General features: G+C 44.7%; 1 protein-coding gene across 1 annotated transcript; it reads right to left on the reverse strand.

Annotated features, from left to right (window-relative positions):
* Window positions 1-13246: 13246 nt before the first annotated feature.
* On the reverse strand, window positions 13247-19551 carry GIMAP6 (GTPase, IMAP family member 6). Its single transcript, XM_025291782.3, has 3 exons — window positions 19288-19551; window positions 17751-17835; window positions 13247-15438 (listed from the first exon to the last, which is right to left on the reverse strand). Exons 1-3 carry the CDS (start codon window positions 19447-19449, stop codon window positions 14678-14680), a joined length of 1008 nt encoding a protein of 335 aa, XP_025147567.3. The 5' UTR covers window positions 19450-19551; the 3' UTR covers window positions 13247-14677.
* Between the last annotated feature and the right edge of the window lie 3735 nt (window positions 19552-23286).

Consider the following 23286-nt stretch of genomic DNA (forward strand, 5'->3'; position numbering starts at 1 on the left):
CAGAGAAGGAGTTAACTTAGAGCTCTAGTTAATAATAATTCCTGGGTGTGACAGGAGTGTTTTAACCTACAAACTCCTCTGAAGGTTCTCTAGCCTGCCTGACAGGCTTGTCCGGCCACATGTGATTGCTCACAGCCTCCCAACCGTGAGAGGCATGAGATGCTTTAAACCTTCTAAAAACAGGTTCTTTAGAGAAGTTAAAAAACTATTAGTATAAGTATAGTGGGCTGATTAGAAATTGTATTGGTGAAGGGTTTTTCATTTGTTGAGCCAATGTTTACTGCTAAGTCTCCACATCCCCTGCCCTTATACACATTAATGAATATATAGAAGAAATAAGTATTAACCTTTGATATTAATCACGTTAGACCTTAGGCTAAGCAAATTCTTTCCTTAATTAAAACCCACTACACCCTCACCCTATAGGAATGTAACTTTATCTGGTACCTTCGGAAGGTGGCGTCTGTTTTAAGAATAATCACCCCTGGAGAAATAAGTGTTCTGGTTGACTGACCGCTGTCACAAGGAGAGGGTCATAAATTGTCAGCAGGCCCCCCTGGCCAGAAGATGATGTAACACCCCTAAGACCTCTGTATACATTTGTATGAAGCACCTGACTTTAATAAAAGTCAGGACTGCTGACCCCGCGTGACTTTTGTATAACATCTCAGTGTATAAAAACAGACCCTGGAAAAATTAAAAATGGGATCAGTTCCTCGAAAGGCTGGTCTCCTCATGTCATTCTTTCTCTCAACCTATGGCTGGGTGTCCATCTGGAGTGCGGAGGCCCGCCAAGCTTACTAATTTTGCCTGGGCTTCTAAGATCTGACCAGGGAGGCCTTAGTGTCTCCTCTCCTTTGGGAGAATGGGAGGATGCCTGCGGCCTACGTAGGTGATGTAAATTCCTTGCCTTGGAATTTTACTAGCTTTCCACGTAAACCAAGTTATTCAGCCTCTTTTCTCCACTGAATTTTGCTGCTGACCTATCCTTATTCTATTACTCTTTATATCTCTAATTAATATTTAATTAAAGCTATCATATCCTGATCACCAAAGCCGTCTCCCCTTCAAATTTCCCTGGAGCCACCAGGGCTGGACCTCGGCACATCATCGTCAAAAAAAGAGTCCAAAATGCAGTACTTGGATGCCATCTCAAAAATGACAGCATGATCTCTGTTTGTTTCCTTAGCAAAGCATTCAATATCACAGTAATCCAAGTCTATGCCCCAACCCGTAATGCTGAAGAAGCTGAAGTTGAACGGTTCTATGAAAACCTACAAGACCTTCTAGAATTAACACCCCAAAAAAGATGTCTTTTTCATTATAGGGGACTAGAATGCAAAAGCAGGAAGTCAAAAGATACCTGGAGTAACAGGCAAATTTGGCCTTGGAGTACAGAATGAAGCAGGTCAAAGCCTAACAGAGTTTTTCCAAGAGTACACACTGGTCATAGCAAACACCCTCTTCCAACAACATAAGAGAAGACTCTACACATGGACATCACCAAATGGTCAATACTGAAATCAGATTGATTATATTCTTTGCAGCCAACGATGGAGAAGCTGAGATGGAGAAGCAAGACAGAGAGCTGACTGTGGCTCAGATCCTGAACTCCTTATTGCCAAATTCAGGCTTAAATTGAAGAAAGTAGGGGGAACCACTAGACCATTCAGGCAGGTAAATTAGTTCTTTAAGTCCTAGGGTGTGAGTTAGTAGAACGAGAACTGTAGAACTGGAAGCTCTCTAGAGAAGATGTTGTCCAACCCCCTATTTTGCAGTTCAAGTGACACAGGCTTAAAGCAGTCATGACTTGCACAAGCACGGTTGGTTCTGCCACTCTTACTGTAACCTCTGGCAAGTCCTTAACCACATCTGGATTTCTGCTCCCTCCTCTGTAAATGAACTGGTGATCATCACAGCTAACAACTTCCAGGTGCTTCCTGTGTGCCTGACACTGTCCTGAGTACTTTAAGCACCTTTTCTAATTCTCCCAACTTTCCAGAAATTATTTATGATTGATTACCTTCTATTACAGAGGGAAATATCAAAACATAGAAAGCTTAAATAATTTGCCCGAGATAAGACAATTAGAAAATTTTGCAAAGCTGATCTAGTAACCCAGGAAGAACTGCCTCCCAAATCCTCAAATTCCAATTCTTAGATTTCTTCTAAGAAAACCAGTTCTTCTCTTGAGCATCATGGGGAAGAGGAGCCCATGTGACATATCCTGAGAGCAGTGTTGCCCATTGCCTCCCAGGGTAGAAGGCAGACAGATTAATACTATGCACTGTGATTAGTACAATAGAAGAATGAAGCTTATTTCCTTCTCTCAAGAGTTTTAGAAGTTTGTGCCTGTTCATCTATTTATTGACATTGATAGGTTGTTTGCACTGGCTGGTAGGTTTTATACTAGACACTGAGAATCTAGAGATAAGGAAAACAAAGTCCCTTTTGAGACTGACTTCATTCACTTAGCATAATGATTCGGGGAATCATTCAAGTTGTGTGTGCCAAGAGCTTGTTCTCCTTTATTGCTGTGTAGTGTTCCATCTTACGGATGTATCCCAGCTTCTCACTTCTCCTTCACTTATGATGCAGAAGGTGCCATGGTCCGGGAGCAGGTTGGAAAAGAATTTCCAGACATGAGACAGAATGAGAGGGAAATAAAGTTTATTAGAGTGGGAGACGCTGTTAGAACAGTGGGCCAGCTCAAGGGAGAACTGATGTTAAACAGGGGTCCTTAGTCTGCTTTTATACCCAGAGTGCAAGGGGCGGGATAGGGGTCTTGCAGGTCATTTGCTGACTGGATGAGTCACGTACACTGGGTAGGGGGGAAGAGTAAGGCAAATGCCTTCTCCCTATGGGGTAGGAGGGGAGACAGGTTATACTGCTCAGGAGGACCTGAAATCTATTAATAGTTACAACATGGGAGAAAGAAGGATGATAAGGGTCTGGTTTTTCTGTTCCTGCATTCCAAGACCCGCCTTGGTTTTATCTGCTCTGTTGTCCTTGGGTCACCACAGAAGGCTCAGCTTCTCTGTCCACCAATGCTGAGTCAAATCTTGGAGACAGAGTTTTGGGTAGAAAAGGAGAGTTTCATTGCTTTGCCAGGCCAAAGGGGACACAGCGGGCTCATGCCCTCAAAGTCTCTGTCCCTACTTGGGAAAGACAGTGAGAAGTTTTATTGTCCAAAGAGGGCGTGATCATCTCTTGGACAATCTTCTGATGGGTTGGTGGTGAGGTAAGCAAGAGTCAGCATCATCGTCCTTCAGGTCCAACTGGTCTAGGATCTACACGCTGTGGGGAGCATACCATGGTTAATCGTTAACTTCTGCCACCAGGAGGGGTTTCAGTATCTGTAAACAAGTGCAAAGGCTTATTGTGTGTATCCTTTGATGGGGAAGCAAGACCTTACCCCAATACTCCTCTTGACTATTTCTCTGGTTTCCCAATTCCTTCCTTCCATAATTAACAACCCCTTGAATCTGCCCATTGGCGCTCAGGGAAGGTCATGGAGGCTGGGTGAAGGCTGTTTCCTGTGATCAGAGAAAGAGGGGACACAAAGGCCCTGGGCCCAGAAGCCCCACAGGGCCATGCATGCCTCCATGTATTCTTATGCCCCTAATTGATTGCTCTTTGTTTGCTAAAACCTCTATTATACTGTTGAATAGTAGTGGGTGGGAACGCTTGCTTTCTTCCTGGAAATGTCTTCATTTGTGCATGCGTGTGTGTCCACTCAGTTGTGTCAGACTCTTTGATACCCTATGGACTGCAGCCCGCCAGGCTCCTGTGTCCATGGAATTTTCCAGGCAAGCAAACTTTTGTGGATTGTCATTTCCTACTCCAAAGGATATTCCTGACCCAGATATCACACCCACCCTGAGTGTTTCCCAATTAGGCAAGTAAGATAGCAGCTGAACTATAGCAGGGTATTACAAGTATTTGTGTTTCTGTGTGGTGTGTAATCATATTAAGCAAGTATCCACCAATCACTATTTTCTTGGGGGTTTTATCATGAATGGCTATTGAATTTTATTAAAGACTTTTAAAAAATCATCCATGAAAATAATTGAGTGAATGACATTAACAGATTTCCCAATATTCAACCAACCTCTTTATTTTCTATTCCTCTTGGTCATGAAGTATCACATTCTTAATGGTGGTGTTGGCACCTATTTGCTAATACATAAAGTTTTGTCTTTTGTACTTGTACTTGCTTTTAATTTACCTTAACTCACTTTTTCCAGTTTTTGTTTTTTTAGTGAGAATTTATTTTCTTTCTTTTGAAAGTGAAAGTGAAAGTATCCAACTCTTTGCAACCCCATGGACTGTATAGTCCATGAAATTCTCCAGGCCAGAACGCTGAAGTGGGTAGCCTTTCCCTTCTCCAGGGCATCTTCCAAACCCAGGGATTGAACCCAGGTCTCCCAACATTGCAGGCAGATTCTTTACCAGCTGAGCCACTAGGGAAGCCCTTTCTTTCTTTTACTTTTATTGAAAAAGTTTTTGGTGCAATGTATTTTACTCTGGTCACTTCTTTCAATGAAGCCTACAGCTTCTGATTTTTAGTGTTTTCATTATTATGATCTTTAAGAAATTCTGAAGGTCATTTTGTATTTTTGTTTTCAACTAGAGTTATTTAATACAATGTGCCATTTTAGTTTCCAGATGGAAGCACATTTTCCCAGGAGTAATTTATGGTTTTGTCTCATTATGATCAGAAAATGAAGAAGAACTAAAGAGCCTCTTGATGAAAAGTGAAAGAGGAGAGTGAAAAAGTTGGCTTAAAACTTAACCTTCAAAAAATTAAGATCATGGCAACTAGTCCCATCACTTCATGGCAAATAGGTGGGGAAACAGTGACAGACATTATTTTGGGGGAGCTTCAAAATCACTGCAGATGGTGACTGCAGCCATGAAATTAAGAGATGCTTGCTCCTTGGAAGAAAAGTCATGACCAACCTAGACAGCATATTAAAAAGCAGAGACATTACTTTGCCAACAAAGGTCCATCTAGTCAAAGCTCTGGTTTTTCCAATAGTCATGTATGGATGTGAGATTTGGACTATAAAGAAAGCTGAGTGCTGAAGAATTGATGCTTTTGTACTTGGCGTTGGAGAAGACTATTGAGAGTCACTTGGATTACAAGGAGATCAAACCAGTCAATCCTAAAGGAAATCAGTCCTGAATATTCATTGGAAGGCCTGATGCTGAAGCTGAAACTCCAATACTTTGGCCACCTGATGCAAAGAATTGACTCGTTTGAAAAAACCCTGATGCTGGGAAAGATTGAAGGCAGGAGGAGAAGGGGACCACAGAGGATGAGATGGTTCGATAGCATCATCGACTTGATGGACATGAGTTTGAGCAAACTTCAGGAGTTGGTGATGGACAGGGAAGCCTGGCGTGCTGCAGTCCATGGGATTGCAAAGAGTTGGACACGATTGAGCAACTGAACTGAACTGAACTTTTCTTAAGCTTCATATTGTTGATATAGGATTTGCAATAAAAGATAATGAGATGGGAAAATGTTGTTTAGGTTTAATTCTTCTTGAGGTAATAGTTGCCTTTACAGACCTAAAGTTTTGAACAAGTGTATGGAAATGAGTCCCTTGAGACTATAAGTCAGTCACTCCCTGCAGAACAATTTCGAATCCACTGGAAATGGCCTCTGTGGCAAAATTATACATATAGTATATTTAGGGAGTAGAGAGAAAAAGTATATGTTTGCATTGTCTCAAATTTCATAATCTTTCCTAGGTCTTATCCATTATTTCCAGAGAAAACACAAAATTACATCTTTGCTCTTGTGTAAAAACCTGTCCAATCTGATGTGTTAAAGAGCCCCTTTAGGGACTTCCCTGGTGGTCCAGTGGTTAAGACTTTGCCTTCCAATGCAGGTGGTGGGGGTTTGATCCCTGGCCAGGGAGCTAAAGATGCCACATGCCTTGCAGCCAAAAAACCAAAACATAAAAGAAAAGCAATACTGTAACAAATTCAGTTAAGACTTAGGGGGAAAAAAAAAAGAAATGGCCCCTTTAGATAGTGTTCACTCTCCATGTAGGTGACCCAGACAGTTTCTGCAACCATTGAATTTATTTCCTCCAGTGGACTTTCAATGCCTTACGTGACACTAGTTTGTGGAGAAAGATGGAGCTCTCCAGGCTCCCCAGGTGGTGCCAGTAGTAAAGAATCTGCCTGTCAATGCAGGAGATACAGATTCAATCCCTGGTTTGGGAAGATCCCCTGGAGAAGGAAATGGAAACCCACTTCAGTATTCTTACCTGGAAAATTCCATGGACAGAGGGCTACAGTCCATAGAGTCACAAAGAGTCGGACACAACTGAACACACACACATGCACGTACATATGGGGTCTCCAGCCTCAGCCTCTGTTTCCCCTACTTGCTGGATGATGTCTCATGTCTGTCAAGCCTCTGAAGGTCTGCTAGTCCCCAACAAAAAAGTCCACAGGCTGGTGTAAAGGCACCAAGTGAGTTGATTTCCCACTTCAGGCAGTGCCCTTTCAGGGGCTCCTCAACTGACTTGACCACAGCTCCAGATAGTCTACGTTCTGTGTGGCTGATCAGGCCATGGCTCTCATTCAGCCCTGGAATATCAGCTAGAGGGTGATATTTCATGTGGTTGCAGGAAATACAACTTCACCAAAGTAGCTTAACAAAGGGTTCAATTTTGATACAAGGAGTTTACAGCTGGTACTCCAGGGCTGATGTAACTATCCAAAGAACTTGATATTTTTCGTCCACCCATTCTGGTATCTTTTGTCCTCAGAGTGCCAAGATGGCTGCTTCAGCTTCAGCCTCATGTCGGAACTGCAGGCAGAAAGAACACAGACACAAGAAGGAAGATAGGATGGCACTTCTATTGCAACAGCAAAGCCAACCCACAGGGCTTCTTCTACCACCTCTTGGTCATATGCATACCCCAGCTATGAGAAACACAGTACACCTCAGCATTTCACGTGGGTACATTGCTGTGACAAGAAAAATTATAGTTTTGTTAGTAATGAGGCGGGAACAAATGCTAGTGAGCTGATGACTAGAAGCAACTGCCATATGAGCTGGGGTGAATTTGCCGTACACATCTCGCCCTAGAGAGACCTCATTCTCAATGGTATGGCTAATTCTTTTGATGATTCCCAACCAAACTTTCCTACAGTCCTAAACTCTTCCTCATTCTACACATGAACCAAGGAAAGGTCAAGAAAAGAGAACCTCAGTGCCAAAGTCTGGTTCCAAAAAAAAAACAGTCTTGTAACATACTAAATATCCTACAGATAAACTTTGGAATAAACTACAAAGAACAAATACTAGAAAGCACTGGGGAGCCACCAAAGCAGATAGAAATGGAAAGTATTTCCATCCTTGAAACAAGAACCACATAAAGTGACATCCATGTTTGAAAGTTTTTTCCAGAGGGCACTCCCCAGACCACAATGCAAGAAGTGACCAGAACTTCACTATCCAGTATACCTCTTGTTTCCTGAACCTGGAGAGAAAAGCTTAGGACCACATCTGTTTGCTTTATTCCTCTCCCTTCCTGCTTCCTTTCCCCTAGAAGACGAGAGACTGTTCTCAACTCTAATTAGCTGGACTTCTATTGTGTAAAATGTTATTGTATAGTGACTAAACCTTGGAGAAGTGATAGGATATGGACAACCCATTGGTTGACAAGGCTGTCATCTTTTGAAAAAATCTATTAATATTTTTTAAAATAGTGGAAACTGATTATTCAGATTTTTCCATATTTTGTGAAGCATTAGCATGCATCATTGAAACAGCAAGGGAGTCCCAGAAAAACACCTATTCCTGCTTTATTGACTATGCCAAAGCCTTTGACTGTGTGGATCACAATAAACTGTGGAAAATTCTGAAAGAGATGGGAATACCAGACCACCTGACCTGCCTCTTGAGAAACCTGTATGCAGGTCAAGAAGCAACAGTTAGAACTGGACATAGAACAACAGACTGGTTCCAAATAGGAAAAGGAGTATGTCAAGGCTGTATATTGTCACCCTGCTTATTTAACTTATATGCAGAGAGCATCATGAAAAACGCTGGGCTGGAGGAAGCACAAGCTGGAATCAAGATTGCAGGGAGAAATATCAATAACCTCGGATATGCAGATGATACCACCCTTATGGCAGAAAGTGAAGAAGAACTAAAGAGCCTCTTGATGAAAGTGAAAGAGGAGAGTGAAAAGGTTAGCTTAAAGCTCAACATTTGGAAAACGAAGATCATGGCATCCGGTCCCACCACTTCATGGCAAATAGATGGGGAAACAGTGGAAACTATGGCTGACATTATTTTTCTGGGCTCCAAAATCACTGCAGATGGTGATTGCAACAATGAAATTAAAAGACGCTTACTCCTTGGAAGGGAAGTCATGACCAACCTAGACAACATATTAAAAAGCAGAGACATTACTTTGCCAACAAAGGTCCGTCTAGTCAAGGCTATGGTTTTTCCAGTGGTCATATATAGATGCAAGAGTTGGACTATAAAGAAACCTGAGTCCCGAAGAATTGATGCTTTTGAACTGTGGTGTTGGAGAAGACTCTTGAGAGTCCCTTGGACTGCAAGGATATCCAACCAGTCCTTCCTAAAGGAGATCAGTCCTGGGTGTTCATTGGAAGGATTGATGTTGAAGCTGAAGCTCCAACACTTTGGCCACCTGATGCAGAGAGCTGACTCATTTGAAAAGACCCTAATGCTGAGAAAGATTGAGGGCAGGAGGAGAAAGGGATGACAGAGGATGAGATGGTTGGATGGCACCACTGACTCAATGGACATGGGTTTGGATGGACTCCAGGAGTTGGTGATGGACAGGGAGGCCTGGCGTGCTGTGGTTCATGGCATCACAGAGAGTCAGACACGACTGAGCCACTGAACTGAACTAAACTGAGCATGCATCAGAGTCACCTGGAAGACTTGTTAACATACAAAGTTACTGAATGAGTAGACCTGAGAATTTGCACTCCTAACAGTTCCCTGGCATTGCCAATGTGGCTGGTTCTCGACAGTGATTTGAGAGTGATTGCACGTCTATGAGGTCGCACAGAGTCGGTCACAATGAAGTGACTTAGCAGCAGCAGCAGCACTGGAGCAAATACCCTGTGTCTGACAAAGAAAGGGACAGTGGCTTCAAATTTTTTCAAGGCATTTCCTCTGTGCCAAGTATTACCAGCTAGATCAAGGGTGCCAAAGACGCTTCTCCCCTCCAGGATTCTGAAGGAAAAGTATACACACAAAGAATTGAATCTAATAAAGCAAAACACCATATTGTTACCCATATCCAAGGACTTCCTAGTAAAGATGAAGTGGAGATGAAACAGGGACCAGAAACCACAGTTAGAAGTCCTCCTTCTCCTGGAAATGGAAGAGAGCCCAGTCCAGTTCTGTTCAGTCACTCAGTCGTGTCCGATTCTTGGCAACTGCATGGACTGCAGCACAACAGGCATCCCTGTCCATCACCAACACCCAGAACTTGCTCAAAATCATGTCCATTGAGTCAGTGATGCATGCCCTTCTCCTCCTGCCTTCAATCTTTCCCAGCATCAGGGTCTTTTCCAATGAGTCAGTTCTTCCCATCAGGTGGCCAAAGTATTGGAGTGTCTGCTTCAGCATCAGTCCTTCCGACGAATATTCAGGACTGATCTCCTTTAAGATGAACTGGTTGAATCTCCTTGCAGTCAAAGTCACTCTCAAGAGTCTTCTCCAACACCCCAGTTCAAAAGCATCAATTCTTCGGCACTCAGATTTCTTTATAGTCCAGCTCTCACACCCATTCATGACTACTGGAAAAACCATAGCTTTGACTAGACAAACCTTTGTCAGCAAAGTAATGTCTCTGCTATTTAATATGCTGTCTGGATGGCATCACCAACTCGATGGACGTGAGTTTGAGTGAACTCCGGGAGTTGGTGATGGACAGGGAGGCCCGGCGTGCTGCAATTCATGGGGTCACAAAGAGTCGGACATGACTGAGTGACTGAACTGAACTGAATTGAACTGGGTTGCTTATAGCTTTCATGGCTGCAGTCACCATCTTCAGTGATTTTGGAGCCCAAAAAATAAAATCTGTCACTGTTCTCATTGTTTCAACATCTATTTGCCATGAAGTGATGGGACTGGATGCCATGATCTTCATTTTTTGAACGTTGAATTTTAAACCAGTTTTTTCACTCTCCTCTTTCACTTTCATCAAGAGGCTATTTAGTTCCTCTTCACTTTCTGCTATAAGGGTGGTGTCATCTGCATATCTGAGGTTATTGATATTTCTCCCAGCAACCTTGAAGCACCAGTTAGAACTGGACATGGAACAACAGACTGGTTCCAAATTGGGAAAGGAGTACGTCAAGGTGGTATATTGTCATCTTGCTTATTTAACTTATATGCAGAGAGCATCATGCGAAATGCTGGGCAACTAAGCACAAGTAAATGAAGAGCTCATTGACGCAATCAGGCAAGAACTGAGCAAGTCAAATACCGCATAGAGAAAAAAATAAAGACATACTCAAAGTGTTATGTCAATTGTGTCTAAAGTCACACTTCTCATGTAGCTCTAAAGGAAAAGACTTGCAATTTTTAAAACTTTAAGTCCATTAATCTTTGATATTATTTTAAAAGTCTTTTCTTCTCTGGGCAATTATTTGGTAGAAGATCCTTCACGTTTTGTATACGCTAGCATTTTTAGTTTTTTCTTTAAACATTTGCAAGAAAACTTTCCATAACCAAATAATATTTTTTATCATCTCTCCAGTTGAAAATGTTTTTTTTTCACCCAATAATCCAAGCTGTTTTATATCTGGCCCAAGTTCCAAGTGCTGAGTCTATTAAAAGCCATCCAGAGTGTTTTTTGTTGGCCATTCAATTCTGGCTTCCGTTACTAGTTTTGTCAAGTCTGTTTTTGATGGCTAAGAGGAAAGCTTTTATCAAACCCTGTATGTATTTACTGAAAAGATCTCTAACACCTTTTTTTGGTTTCTTTTTTCTTGGATTCACTGCACTGCAGCACACTGCAATTACCATTCATCATAAATGTTGTAAAACATCTTCCAGGCTTTTTCTCTCTCCTGTTCCAGTTTTAGTACCTGCTTTGTCATCTCCATTCATTCTGCACCAATATCATGCCTTAATTTTGGAGCTTAAATTTTCTCCATGCTTACTTTTAACTAAAACTTAATCTGAATCTATTATAAGTAAATAATCATCAAGATTTAAATTTAATAACCAACTAAATGTAGCTCTGTAACACTGTAACCCATGTTGTCTACACAAAGTGTTCATAAAAGTACCACAACACTCATTAGGAAGATTGTTCAAAGGGAAACAGTCTTCAGACATCGACTAAATCGGGGATGATGTGCTTATTATGTTCGGACACTAGAAATGGTAAACGTGCCCAAGGTTTACATTGCAATACAACAATAATATGTGATACAACAGTTAGAGTGAAGTGTATTTCTACCCAAACAACAGAACTGTGTTGAATAGTAAAATATTTTACAGTGCTTCAGTGTTTAAATTTAAATTAAAACAAATTATCATGAAATAAAAGTTCAGTTTCCCAGGTATAGCTATATTTCAAAGGCCCAATAACCACATGTGGCTAGTGTCTACCACTGGATACTGCAATTTCTAGAAAATACTCAAATATTTGGAAATTAAATATGTTCTCCTTAATAATCCACGAGTAATAAAAGATATCACAAAGAATATGCAAAATATCATAAACTGAGTGATAGTGAAAAAAGAACACACAAAACATAATGAGATGCAGATCAGCATGTGTAGGGGGAAGTTTTATAACTTTCTACCTTCGTGTTAGAAAATAATAACTTTTAATAGTTTACAGGATATTGTCCATAGCATGTTGTAGAGACTTGGGATATTATTACGCTCTTCTGAAGGATCCTGGGTTTGCTCCAGCAGGCACTTAAATTACTGGTCGATGGCTTTGTGTCAAGTTCCCTATAGCCTCTCCCTGTACTTGGTCACCTCTCAGGGTCTTCCAACAATTGTTTAAAAACTCTCATTATTTTGAATTTTCTACAGAGTGTATGAAAGTTATTACAGGATAATTCAAAGCTGGAAAGCTTCCCTGAGATTTTTAGCCACTGCTTTGACCACCAAGGAGGAAGCAGCCTGTGGACTCACTGGTCACTTCGGACTCTCCAGATCTCTCTCTTTCGTGCTTTGCTCCTGTGTAAGGGGTTTTTTGAGAATAATGAATTCCAAAGGTCACTATTTTCACAGCTTTGGCCAAGACTACCCCCTCTCCTCCCCCTACCCATGACCTCATCCTCAACACCTCTTTCTTTCTGGTACACAGACCATGGGATTTCCATGCTTTCCCTGTTCTCTGATGCTCAGGGAGTGATGGTGTGAAGCAACAGCTCCCCTTCCTTCTGAAATGTCATGGGAGGGATTTTCCTTGATTTTTAGTAATAAAGGAGAGAAAACTCCATATTCTGAAAAATTTTAAGCAATTCCTTTAGAATTTTTAATGAATGACGTGTTTTGAGTGACTTGCCATTTGCCATTTAGTGACTTGATGTTTTGTGAGTGACGGTGCCTGTCATTTGGTCAATACTTGTATTTTCTAGGATGAGATCAATTAAGCCAACAGGGTTAAAACAAAAGTACCTAAGTTAAAGATATTTATCTTCTTATCTTAAAGGAAATGCAAATGACTTTAGCTGTTAGTTTAGTGGCTATGAAGTAATGGGTCTATTCACTTAGAAACAAAATGACTTTATTTCACTTATCCTTGAAGAATTAACAGATTCTCCCAGTTTGTTTTTTTTAATGTTTCAGATTTTTAATGTGACTTTAAATTTTTTTCTTTTCTCATTGTGTAAATTTAAGGTGTGCTGAGTCTTACTATGGTAGACTGGTGTATCATAGTTGGTTTTCATTTTAACAATCTTTAGCACATCACATACTTATACTACAATATTATTGTCTACATTCAATCTACTGTACTATAGACCTCTATGGCTTTTTAGTGCTTGTGACAAGTTTGTGCCTGGAACACCATCAATCTTATCCCCTGTGCCCCCACGTCTTGGTAACCACCATTCTCTTCCTTTTTTAAACAGGTTTGACTTTTTAGATTCCACATATTACACAGTACTTGTCCTTCTCTAACTTATCTTCCTTCCAATTCTCCCAAATTCAATACATAAACATAAGACAACTCCAACTGGAATAACAACAATGTACTTTTTAGAAAATTCAACAAGTAATTTTAATTTTCACACAGAAGAAGAAATGCCTGAAAATAACAAAAGAAATACAAAAATGGTGACTGAGGAGGAAATCGGAAGTGGAGGGGGAGAGTTCACATTACAATCAAAGCCACAGGAATCAAGTCAATATTTTATTCATATAGGAGTTGAGAAGATGGAAGACAAGAAGAGATGCAAAAATTCTCACAGAAATCATAGGGAATATGAAAATTTACCATATGATAACTCCTGTTTCAGTTCAGCAGGAGATGATCACCTACTTAGTAAATGGTCTGGCACAAAGGCTATCTTAAGCATACTCTGATGTGTCTCTGTTCTGACTCTAGACCCTTTTAGCTAAAGACCTGCTCCAGCTTTCACATGGGTCCTCTGGGTGAGGACGAGATGGACACCCCGAGTTGCAGGACTCTCCGAGGCCCATAGGCTGCTCCTGAGGACATTCACATGGTCTCCTGCTTCTTTCTTTGCAGCTTCCCTTTCTTCCTTCCTCCCTCCATTCTACACCCCCAAACACCTGGCTGGGGAACCCGCCTACAAGCCCAGATGAACCTTGCTTTCTCCCCTCTCTCAATGGAGAAGGGAAGGGGTTGCTGGTCAGGCAGAGGCTGGGCTGGAAGTCTCCTCTGCTCTCCATGTGGGAGGGTGGGCATCAGAGGGGCGGTATCAGGTATATGACCTCCCTTGTCCAAGCCTCCCTGGGAAGAGCTCCTCCGCTGCCCAAGTCCACTTGGACCTCCAGGGGGACGCATGTCCTGCAGCCAGGTCTAGGCCCCATTCCCTGAGCAGATCTCGCCCCTGGATACCCCTGCCCTGCTTTGCTCCTTCCCATGGGGTCCCTTTGCTGCAGGTGGTGGCCTCTTTCAAGAGCGAATCAAGAGCAGCTCCTTGTGGCCCTCCCCCGTTTCTAGTTGCCTTCTCCTCCCCAGCCCAGAGCCTGTCCTGCCCCACTGGCACAGGCCTTTAAAAGCCATCGTGCCTGCCCTCTTAACAGGCAAAGACAGCCCAAGAGATGCAGAGTTGCCCAGTCCACGTTCCACACTGATCTGCTGCATCGAGTTTTAAGCCAAGACTCCAGTGGCCCGAATGCTGCCAGGGTTCCATGGCAGAAGGGAGCACAGGCCTGCCTCAGGAGGCTTGGCTTATCTGAGAGTTCTGTTGCAGAGAGCGAATGCCAGAGACACATGAGGAATGGCTGGGGGTGCAGAGCAGGAGGGCCCCTGTGTTCTGGAAGGTATGATGAAGGACCTGAGAACTCAGGAGCCCACTCACCTCCTCTCGCCTGACCAGAGGCTGCCCTGGAGACAGGAGGGGCCAGGGACCCCTGGGATGGAGCGGGCAAGTGAGGGGCCTGGGAGCCGGACTCCGGGCCAAGGGAGGCAGGCAAGAAGCCATGGAGGCCTGCGCCTCAGATGGGTGCGCTGAGCGGGAGCTGGCGTCCAGCTTGCTCGGGCTCCTTCAGGATGCGGTGCAGGCCCCACAGCCAGGCCTGGTCCCTGTGCCCCTCCTTGGCGCCCAGCCACCAGAGGCCCCAGCTCTCACGGGGCGCAGCGCGGGGCTGAGGGGCGGCCGGGGGGCTGAAGGCGGGGACCCCTTTGAAGTGCTGCATGAGCTCCCTCAGCTGGGCCTCCTGCTCGGCTCCGTCCCCCTTGTTGTTGAAGCCGCAGTGTCGGCTTGAGCAGTCCTTATGCAGCTTGGCCAGCGCCTGGTTGTCGGTCTTCTCCAGGTACGTCTCCAGCGAGCCGCCGTCCAGGTCTTCTTTCCGCGTGAACACCAGGACGGTGCGGGCCAGGATGCCCTTCCCGAACACCTCCTCGAGGCGCCTGGCCACCTGCTGGTCCTCCTCGGTGAAGCGGCCGAGCTGTGTCACCAGGAGCACCGCGTACGGCTCCGGCGGAGAGCCGGCGCCTGCCTCGCCGACGCCCTGAGCGGTCGCCCGCCCCGCAGCCCAGGGGGACAGGATGTCGGGGGTGTCGATGACCTGCAGCTCCCTCCCCTCCCACGCGCGGCGCCCCTGCTGGAAGGCCTGGGTCACCGGGCGAGCGCTGAGCTTGGACTCGAACACTCTCCTCCCGAGGATGCTGTTTCCCGTGGCGCTTTTCCCGCTCCCGGATTTTCCCACCAGGATGAGCCTCAGCGTCTGTGGGGTCCCTTCATCACCCCACTGCCCTGGAAGCATCGAGAGAAGGTGGGGGACCGCGGTTAGAGTGCGTTCCCTGCTTCAGCCTCCCCGGGGGCAGATGGTCCTAGTAGGGGCTGGACAAAGGAAGACCAGCGTCTGCATCCGAGATGTGCCCTAGGTTCACATGCTTTCCTTCCTTTTCTCTTTTCTGAATTTTTTGGGTGAAAATAAGGTAGAAAATACATAATATAAAATGTACTGTTTGAACCACGTTTAGGTGTAGCCTTCCATACATTCACATTGCTGGGCAGTCATCACTTGAGCATCTCAAGAACTTTCTGTCTTCCCGAATGACACCCTGTCCCCATTAAACACTCACTCCCCATCCTTCCTCCCCACCACCTGACGTCCACTGCTCTTTCTGTCTCATGTGTTTGACTGTTCTAAGGACCTCACATTGCTGTAATCAGGCAATTTTTGCCCTACTGTGTCTGGCTTATTCACTTTGCATAATGTGTGCAAGGTTCATTCATGTTGGAGCAAGTGTCAGAATTGCCTTCCTTTTTGGGGCTGAATAATATTCCACTGTAGGTGGAGGTGTACATATGAATCCATATTCAGATATATATGGAGTTCAGGGGTTGTTTCCACTTTTTGCTATTGTGAATAATGCAGCTATGCACCTCAGTGTACATATATTCAATATCTGTTTCAACTCTATGGGGTATATTCCCCAGAAGTGGAATTGTGGGATCATATGGTAGAATGCCACGTTTTATGCTTCTGTTTTGAAACTCCTTCTCGAGCCACCTATTCCCACCAGGTGGGATCATCCCCTCATGAACTGGGAGCCTGAGCTTCCTTGAGGACCTCTGGCTGGAGACCCTTTCCAGGAAGAGAGTGAAGTTGGAAGCACACAGCCTCTGTGTCTGTCCTCTCCCTGCCATGATGGAACACGCCACATCACCTTCACTTTTCCCATCAAGGAGTGTTGTGAGGGTGGGGTCCTTTCAGCCAGACCCCCAGCTCCACAGCACAGCTCACACTGGGGTCACAGTCCTAAGCTGCACCCTTGAATTTTGGGCTGGACACCCTCACCCAGGAGAATATCAGAACCATCAGCTGTGAGTAGATGTCTCATGCCCATCTAATACTGAGGACCCCACGTCCAGATTTTAGAAATAACCGTGGCTGGAGGGCACGAAGGGATTTCCCTTCTTCTGGCCTTGCAGGTACCAGGACCCACAGCACATAGAGAAGCACCAAACCCTAGCTGATTTCCAGCCTGTTCCCAGGGAAGACACTGCTGTGTCTCAGTGCAGAGCCCTCAGCCCCTTGAGGCCAGGACTGGGACCGTCTTCTTCCAGCTCTCCCCAGTAGGGGTGTGTTTCTCCTGCCTTTCTGCCTTAGTGGGCTGACCCACCCACCAACTCCAACTGTAAGATATTGCCTCCCTCCAGCTTCTGCAGGTGACCTGAGTGAATGACTGGGAGTTCCACAGAAGCAGGGAAGGGCAATGTCCATCTGTACTCAAATGCAAAACTAGAGGAAGACAGTGGTCTCCCATCTGGGCAAGTCTGAGACACTCATGTCACACCTTTGGACTTAAAAGCGAAATACATTGAGCGCAGAAGGGAATTTTAAAGTAATATTAACCCCAATTGCCACAAAAAGGGTAAATCGGGTGTGAACACTGGGATTGTCACTTTCCTATGCAGCTTAATATTATGGGTTTCTCCCAATGGCTCAGGCCACTGAAGTTCGTCTAATAAAAACATAGGTGCATGGAACTGCATAATAAACTGCCAATCAATTCCTTTATCCAGGAAAGTGATGGATTTCCAGCATTCCTAAATTCCTAAGTTCTGTCTCTCCAGGTTAGATGGAAAGTTGAGCCCATGAAAGTGAAGCCCCTGACCCTGATGAAACAGCTTTTGGGGGGAGGGAGCCCCTTGGGAAGACAGAGCCCAGACCTGTGGGCCCTTGATTGCATCCTATGTGTTCACTAGTGCTTTGCAGCCCCCGTAGTCCTGAGAGTCTCACAGCAGAGCCAGCACGACACCCACCAGGGGCCTGGGCCGAGCCGTCTGTCACACCCACGAACACATCCTTCCTGACACTCAGTGAAAGGGCAGTGGCTGTGGTCTGTTGCCCCCTTTGACCCACGGCACCATCAGGGGCCCTTCCCTTCTGTCTGGCTGGGGTGAAGGGAGGCCCAACCCAAACGCCCAGTGATGGCCACCCCAGTGGGCGAATCTCTGACAGGGGGGACTCCCGCTGCCCCTCCCAGCACACCACCTGCCCCTCAGGCCCCAGCCCCGCCTCTCTCAAGTTCATGTCTGCTAGAAAGTTGTTTTACCTCCTGACCCGTCTGGAGAAGGATCCTGAGATGCGCCTTCTTCAGGTTCATCTGAGAGAAGGATTTCGAATTCTTCTTCCTCAATCTAGAAAAAAACCATAATGTGTCTTACTGATGTTTCCTTCAAGCTTTCAGGGGCTCCTGACTTTTGTCATTCTCTTGCCCATGGAAGCTGTTTGCATCGGTTTGTTGGCATGGGACTGCATAAGAGGGTGTCTGAGATACCCACTACCTCCTTTAGGGACACTGTTTCCCCTTTCCTTCCCCTGAACGTGGTCTCCACTTGGGGAGTGGGGGAGATTCTGTGATGGGGAGAAATGACCAGAGATGCGTCCTGAAAGACACTGTCCTGGGAGCAGTGGCCAGGGTGCTGGGTGGATGTGAACAGGACGTTGCTGGAGAGGCTGGTGAGGGGCTCATGGGGCCAGAACGATCTGTGGGAGGAGCCTGGCAGTGAGGGCCACAGAGGCCGAGAGCTGGGTGGTGAGGAAGGCAGCAGACATGCACAGGCTCCCTCTCCACATGGAGTCCAGTCCTGCCGGGAGCCCCGGGTCCTCAGCGCTCAGCTCCAGGGCACCAACTTGGGTGATCACGCTGCCGGGCCCTCCATGTCCCCAGAGATGTGGATGCTGAGTCCAAACTACACATTCCTGAGATCTTGTCCCACTGGAAGATTCGAGGACATTTTACTATGTTTTCTAGAGCAATTCCCAGTCCTCTTTGCCAAGGAGGGTATTGTCACCCATCAGGAACTCTTGTCATCCACTCTCAAGCCCAGAGAGCTGTCTGCCCAGCCCCCGGCTGCCTCACCCCAGACCCTGCCTGACGGGGCATCACCACACGTGCACCACGTGCCATTGTTTGTCTCCAACATGGAGCAGATCTGTCACTTTGTGAGGTTTCTCAGGAGAAAAGTGAGACTCACAGAGCGTCCTACCCAAGGATAAGCGGGGAGCGCCAGGCAGAACCCAAAGGCAGCAAGGTCCTCCTGATTCCCCTGGCTCCTCCCATTGCTCCTGAAACAGGCACACACACACAGACACTCTCACAAACACACACTCACAAACATACAAACAAAAGATACACACAAACACAACACATACACTACTTACACACATACACGTACAAAAGTACAAACATAGCACACACGTACGACACACGTGAACACGCATTTACTCACAAACATATGAACATACGTACACAGCACACAAACACAAACATAAGACACAGAGACCACTCACACACATATATTCACAACAACCAATAGATAGAAACACAACACACACCATTCACGCATATGCTCACAAACATACAAACACACATATCAACATACATACAAACATAACACACATGGAAAACACACATATATTCATCTATCACAAATAGACACACTCAAGACACAGATACACACCAACATAACACACACACATATACACACAAACACACTATGCACAGCACCCCCACACCACACTCTCAAGCACAATACACACACACAGACTCACACACACAGGCACTGTCACCACGGCCTTGGACTTACCGCCCTGCTGTCCGTGGGACAGGAGGAATGCCTGTGTCTTGCTTCTCCTGGGGCCGTGTGCTCTCCTGAACTCTCTGTTTCTCCTTTAAGAGCTAACACACTGCAGGCCGAATGGAGGAGATCAGTGACAGTGCCCCAGACGTACACACACATAGAGGACATGGGGGATATTTTTTCAGTAATACGTGATCCGGACGCTCAGCTCAAGAACTGTGCTTGAGAGTGCAGCCTTCAGCCCTGAGAAGAAGGAAGAGGAAGTGGGCGGAGCCCCCCAGCAAGGCCCCCTATTCAGAAAGCTCTGCAGGCTGCACTTGTCTGCAGCCCTGGTGGCATCCCCCTCCAGTATTCTCACCTGGAAAACCCCATGGACAGAGGAGCCTGGCAGGCTGCAGTCCATGGGGTCACAGAGAGTGGGACACGACTGAGTGACTTCACTGGTAACATCAACAGGGGAAACAGGAACACGAGTGTTGTTATTACTCTTATCCTGCGTTAGGACAACTGGCTCAAAGGCTTAAACCAAAGCAGCAGATCTTTCCGAAAACGTGCTGCCAGCAGAGTGATTTTTTACTGATTTCCTCCCTTTTTGAGAATTCCCCTTCCTGCAGACATCCTCTGTCTTCTCCATCATGACATACTCCCTGACTCTCTTCCTCCCCCAGCTCCTCCTTCAGCCACTCCATTGGCTCCAGGGTCGCCAGTTTGCTGACCCTAGATCTTGAGATTCATCACCTCCATCATCCCATGGGCCTCACTGGCCAATTCTTTACAATAAGTGTCTCTCTATACTTGTGTATATCCACACACATTCTGTGCCTGAACATTCCAAGATCTGTGTCACATCAGAGTCTGGGTCTAAGGTTTGCTTTCTGTGTTTTCTCCTGCCTTTAGCACATCCTGTAATGTTGTGGAAAGTTGGACATGATAATATCAGATATGAGGAATTAAGGTGAATAGGCCTGTGGTGTGAGAGTTTATGTTGACCTGGCTGGGAGCTGGGCTGTGTTTAACGTTTGCTGGAGCTTCATTCTCCTCTGGTGCCCTTGTTTGTCTCCCCAGTTGTCTGTGGGTTTCCCTAAAACCCCTTCTTAAACAGAACTTGCATCTTGCTGTTCACTCCTCTTTATTCACTGTTTTCATCCTGTGTCCTGTGTTGTAGGGAGGAGTGAGGAGGGAAGCATTACTTGGGGATTGAATCTCACTCTCTCAGTGGGTCTGTGTTCCTAGGCTGTGGGCATCACAATTTTCCTCTTTTTTTTTTTGCTTTTCCTCCTCTTCTCCCCCTTTAGGTGATACTGGCCAAGTATTAGTCACTTTCAACTTTTTCCTCTTTGTTTTCTCAGAGGATCTTTCTTTTATTTGATGCTTGGACCTTGAAGAACTTTTTCAGTTACTTGAATTCCACATTCCCATATTTATTCTCTGGAACTGCTTTAAAGAGCTGAAACCAAAATATTTCTCAGGGGGTGTATTCTATTAATAAAAAGATTTCAATAAATATTTTGGAGGTTTAAGGATGTATGGAAGATTCAAATGTTCACTATTAACACTATTTTAATTTTTTTTTCTAAAGGAAATATATACTGTAGACAATATTTCTTCTAGACAAAAAACTGCATGTATAAAATGTAAAGGTGGATGTGAAATTATCATTATTTGTAGACACTTTGTTTGTAAGTCTGGGAAAAATTAGCAAAGTTAGCTGATAAACTATTATGAACAATAGGAGAATTTAGTAAACTGATGGATGCAAAAGTAAATAAAAATCATAAAAATTGTCTACCATACAAACAACTGTCAATTAGGTCTGACTTGTGATTTTTAAAACAACAACAACAATAAAAATACAGAAAATAAAAAGTCTGAGAATAAACTTTTAAATTGCATAAAAATCTAATGAAGAAAACTCTGTGAAACTTCCAAGGATGTGAAGCAAACAGAACTCTCCTATGCTTAGTGAAAATGGGTATTAGTACAACCACTTTGGAAAATGCTCTGTAGTACCTCAGAAACCTGAATATTACACATAGTCAACCTTCCCCATTCTACCCCAAGGTGCAAAGCAACAGAAATGTGTGCTTGCCAACAAGGTAGTATACACAAAATTTATAGCAGGATATCCAGAATAGCAAACCACTGGACATAGTGTCAATCCTCTCACCACAAAAAACAGAAAGAAAGAAAAATGGTAACTATGTGAGGTGATAGATATGTTCATTGGCTTGATTGTGGTGACTATTTCACAAACTATGTATCAGATCATCAAGTTGTATGTACCTTGCTGCTGCTAAGTCGGTTCAGTCGTGTCCGACCCTGTGCGACCCCATAGACGGCAGCCCACCAGGCTCCCCTGTCCCTAGGATTCTCCAGGCAAGAACACTGGAGCGGGCTGCCATTTCCTTCACCATGTATGTACTTTAAATTGGAAAAGACTCTGATGCTTGAAGGGATGGGGGCAGGAGGAGAAGGGGACAACAGAGGATGAGATGGCTGGATGGCATCACTGACTCGATGGACGTGAGTCTCAGTAAACTCCGGGAGTTGGTGATGGACAGGGAGGCCTAGCGTGCTGGGATTCATGGGGTCACAAAGAATCAGACATGACTGAGCGACTGAACTGTACTGAAGGCAGCTGAATGCCATATTAGTTTTTAAAATTTTAATTTTATTTTTTAGCTTTAAGCTGGCTTTATTGGGGGTATAAATGACAAATTATACTCATATAATTATGTATGTACCTTAAACATATATAATTATAATTTAGCCGGCTTAAAACTAAAAAATAAAATAAAAAATTTTTTAAAACTAATATCATGGCATCCAGCTGCCTTCAGTTCAGTTCAGTCGCTCAGTCATGTCTGACTCTTTGTGACCCCATGAATCCCAGCACGCTAGGCCTCCCTGTCCATCACCAACTCCCGGAGTTCACCCAGACTCACGTCTATCGAGTCAGTGATGCCATCCAGCCATCTCATCCTCTGTCGTCCCCTTCTCCTCCTGCCCCCAATCCCTCCCAGCATCAGAGTCTTTTCCAATGAGTCAACTCTTCGCATGAGGTGGCCAAAGTACTGGAGTTTCAGCTTTAGCATCATTCCTTCCAAAGAAATGCCATGGCTGATCTCCTTTGGAATGGACTGGTTGGATCTCCTTGCAGTTCAAGGAACTCTCAAGAGTCTTCTCCAACACCACAGTTCAAAAGCATCAATTCTTCGGCACTCAGCCTTCTTCACAGTCCAACTCTCACATCCATACATGACCACTGGAAAAACCATAGCCTTGACTAGATGGACCTTTGTTGGCAAAGTAATGTCTCTGCCTTTCAATATGCTATCTAGGTTGGTCATAACTTTTATTCCAAGGAGTAAGTGTCTTTTAATTTCATGGCTGCAGTCACCATCTCCAGTGATTTTGGAGCCCCCCAAAATAGTCTGACACTGTTTCCACTGTTTCCCCATCTATTTCCCATGAAGTGATGGGACCAGATGCCATGATCTTCGTTTTCTGAATGTTGAGCTTTAAGCCAACTTTTTCACTCTCCTCTTTCACTTTCATCAAGAGGCTTTTGAGTTCCTCTTCACTTTCTGCCATAAGGGTGGTATCATCTGCATATCTGAGGTTATTGATATTTCTCCCAGCAATCTTGATTCCTCCTTGTGCTTCTTCCCGTCCAGTGTTTCTCATGATGTACTCTGCATATGAGTTAAATAAGCAGGGTGACAATATACAACCTTGACATACTCCTTTTCCTATTTGGAACCAGTCTGTTGTTCCATGTCCAGTTCTAACTGTTGCTTCCTGACCTGCATATAGGTTTCTCAAGAGGCAGGTCAGGTGGTCTGGTATTCCCATCTCTTTCAGAATTTTCCACAGTTGATTGTGATCCACACAGTCAAAGGCTTTGGCATAGTCAATAAAGCAGAAATAGATGTTTTTTCTGGAACTCTCTTGCTTTTTCCTTGATCCAGCATATGTTGGCAATTTGATCTCTGGTTCCTCTGC

The sequence above is a fragment of the Bubalus bubalis genome, chromosome 8, assembly GCF_019923935.1.
Source record: "Bubalus bubalis isolate 160015118507 breed Murrah chromosome 8, NDDB_SH_1, whole genome shotgun sequence".
NCBI lineage: Eukaryota > Metazoa > Chordata > Mammalia > Artiodactyla > Bovidae > Bubalus > Bubalus bubalis.

Coding starts and splice junctions, on each gene's coding strand:
- GIMAP6 (XM_025291782.3), bottom strand. CDS start 19,449: ATGTCCTCTATGTGTGTGTACGTCTGGGGCACTGTCACTGATCTCCTC. Junction 17,836..19,287: donor GTCCCACGGACAGCAGGGCG/GTAAGTCCAAGG, acceptor GTTTTTTTCTAG/ATTGAGGAAGAAGAATTCGA. Junction 15,439..17,750: donor TTCTCCAGACGGGTCAGGAG/GTAAAACAACTT, acceptor CGATGCTTCCAG/GGCAGTGGGGTGATGAAGGG.